This window comes from Solanum stenotomum, chromosome 1, assembly GCF_019186545.1.
Source record: "Solanum stenotomum isolate F172 chromosome 1, ASM1918654v1, whole genome shotgun sequence".
Classification (NCBI taxonomy): Eukaryota; Viridiplantae; Streptophyta; class Magnoliopsida; order Solanales; family Solanaceae; genus Solanum; species Solanum stenotomum.
The window spans coordinates 49,700,756-49,702,643 of record NC_064282.1 but is presented as its reverse complement, the minus strand read 5'-3'; the positions used below and the strand labels follow the sequence as shown (position 1 = coordinate 49,702,643).

The following is a 1,888-nucleotide window of genomic DNA, read 5'->3' as shown; positions in this document are numbered from 1 at the left end:
CAAAGACTTTATCTTGTTTTGAAATTTATTATTTTGGAGGGTAACTAGTTTGCTTTTTGGTATTAATTCTTATGGAAGACATCACACATATATATATATATATATATATATATATATATATATATACCTTGATATTGTTCCTATTATTTTTATAGATAGCACAATGTTGTGTTCCTTAGTTTGTTCTATTCAGACAAGTGTAGAATGAAATGATAAAAAAGAATGAAAATTTGGAGACTTAACATTCAAGGTATTCTGCTTATACAGGCAAAGTTGTACTAACAGGCCTCAAAGGCATCCATAAAACAATAAAAGTTTCCAGGTCTTAAGCTAAATAATACAAGAAACATTTCTGCAAAACCTAATATCTAGGAAGAAATAAGACAAATTGAACATCTAAACAAGCTCAATCTTCGGAAAGGCATATGAGACTTGAAAACATTCCCCAATGACAGTCTTGAGTGAGTAAAAACTTGGAGTGTAGCTAGTTGCTCCAGTGCCACCGTACACTTTCACCTTCGTAAACTTATTTTCTTTTGGGTTGTAAGAAACAAGTTGTGTGCCAAGATCTCTTTGCATCAAGATTTCTCCATCTTTCCAAAGTAAGATTGGTGTAAATTTATCACCGCGGATATCTGCTTGAATATTATCCTTCAAAATGCGTTGTTTAGTCCAAGATTCAGCTATTCCATATTCTTTCATCCACCATATATCAATATACTGATTATTACTATCATCAGACAAACACAAACAATTCCCCAACTCCCCTAGCATCAAGCCCAACAATGGAGTTTGCAGACCACGCGGAGTTGACAAGGACTTCACCTCTTCAGTAAAACTGTTAAATGAGTAAATGTTTTCATTATTTTTGCAACCCATCCAATGAATAACACCATTGATGTTAACCTTGCTAAATAATCCACATAGAGGTTCTGGAGCATTGCCCACATTTTTCCATTTCTCATTAGCTCCTAGAGTATAAACCTCCAATTTAGATACTTCTGGACTTCCAACAGACTTTGTAACTACGGATCTCATTACTTTAAACTGACTGGAGGCTTTACTAAAGCAGAATGCATAAGAAACACGCCAAATTTTTTTCTCCCATTCAGGCAATTTAACCTCGAAATACTCACCTAAAATAGGATTGCTAATGTAAATTCTATGGTCTATGTCATATCTCCTACCACTCGACAAGCATAAATATCCGTTACATGAACCAATTAATGTCATGTTACCCCAAGAAAATTTGGGTGAAGGGAGGTGAAACATAGGGCCCAACACAATAGCTCTGTGTATGGGGTGAGAATCATCTGCTTTCAGTTCTACTAGTAACCGTACAGATTCATTAATTGAAAGCAAAATGCTGGGAAAATCAGATGATCTTTTGAGGTGATACATATTAATAAACAAAGGGTCAGAAGTTAAAAGAAGGTACCAAAGTTTACAAACCATCTTACAACGGAAGATGGACTTGATTGTCAATCGTGAAAGAATTTCGATCATAACCACCGTTGGAAGGTCCATCATCATGGTGACTGGGGAGATTTTTCTTCCTTCACAATCTCCTTGGAAAATCTTAATTAGAGCTTTGAGCATCCGTGGTTGTCACTTCCTTTGAACCAAAAGGGTGCTAGTTTTTAGGGTTTGGTCTTATGTATTTGCTTGGCCCTCATCTATTGTGGGCTTCAAAATTTATAAAATTTATTTCAAGCTAAAAGGAATATATAAACAAAGTTAAATGACTTCTAGAAACTATAAAACAAAGAAAAGTGACTTCAGTAATTCATTATTATAAGTTCAGTGGCTATTTAGATATTAAACTCTATATTATTATGTTTTAGTGTAAGTTAAGTAGTTATAAGGAATTGCAGTAAATTCCTTCGAA

At 34.2% G+C, this 1,888-nt stretch overlaps 1 protein-coding gene across 1 annotated transcript; it reads right to left on the bottom strand.

Annotated features, from left to right (window-relative positions):
- Window positions 1-396: 396 nt before the first annotated feature.
- On the bottom strand, window positions 397-1,599 carry LOC125853862 (F-box protein At3g07870-like). The gene has a single exon (XM_049533614.1). The coding sequence runs from the start codon at window positions 1,597-1,599 to the stop codon at window positions 397-399; it is 1,203 nt and encodes a 400-aa protein (XP_049389571.1).
- Between the last annotated feature and the right edge of the window lie 289 nt (window positions 1,600-1,888).

Bases quoted from the DNA above. Each gene is read 5' to 3' on its own strand.
- LOC125853862 (XM_049533614.1), bottom strand. From the start codon at position 1,599: ATGCTCAAAGCTCTAATTAAGATTTTCCAAGGAGATTGTGAAGGAAGA.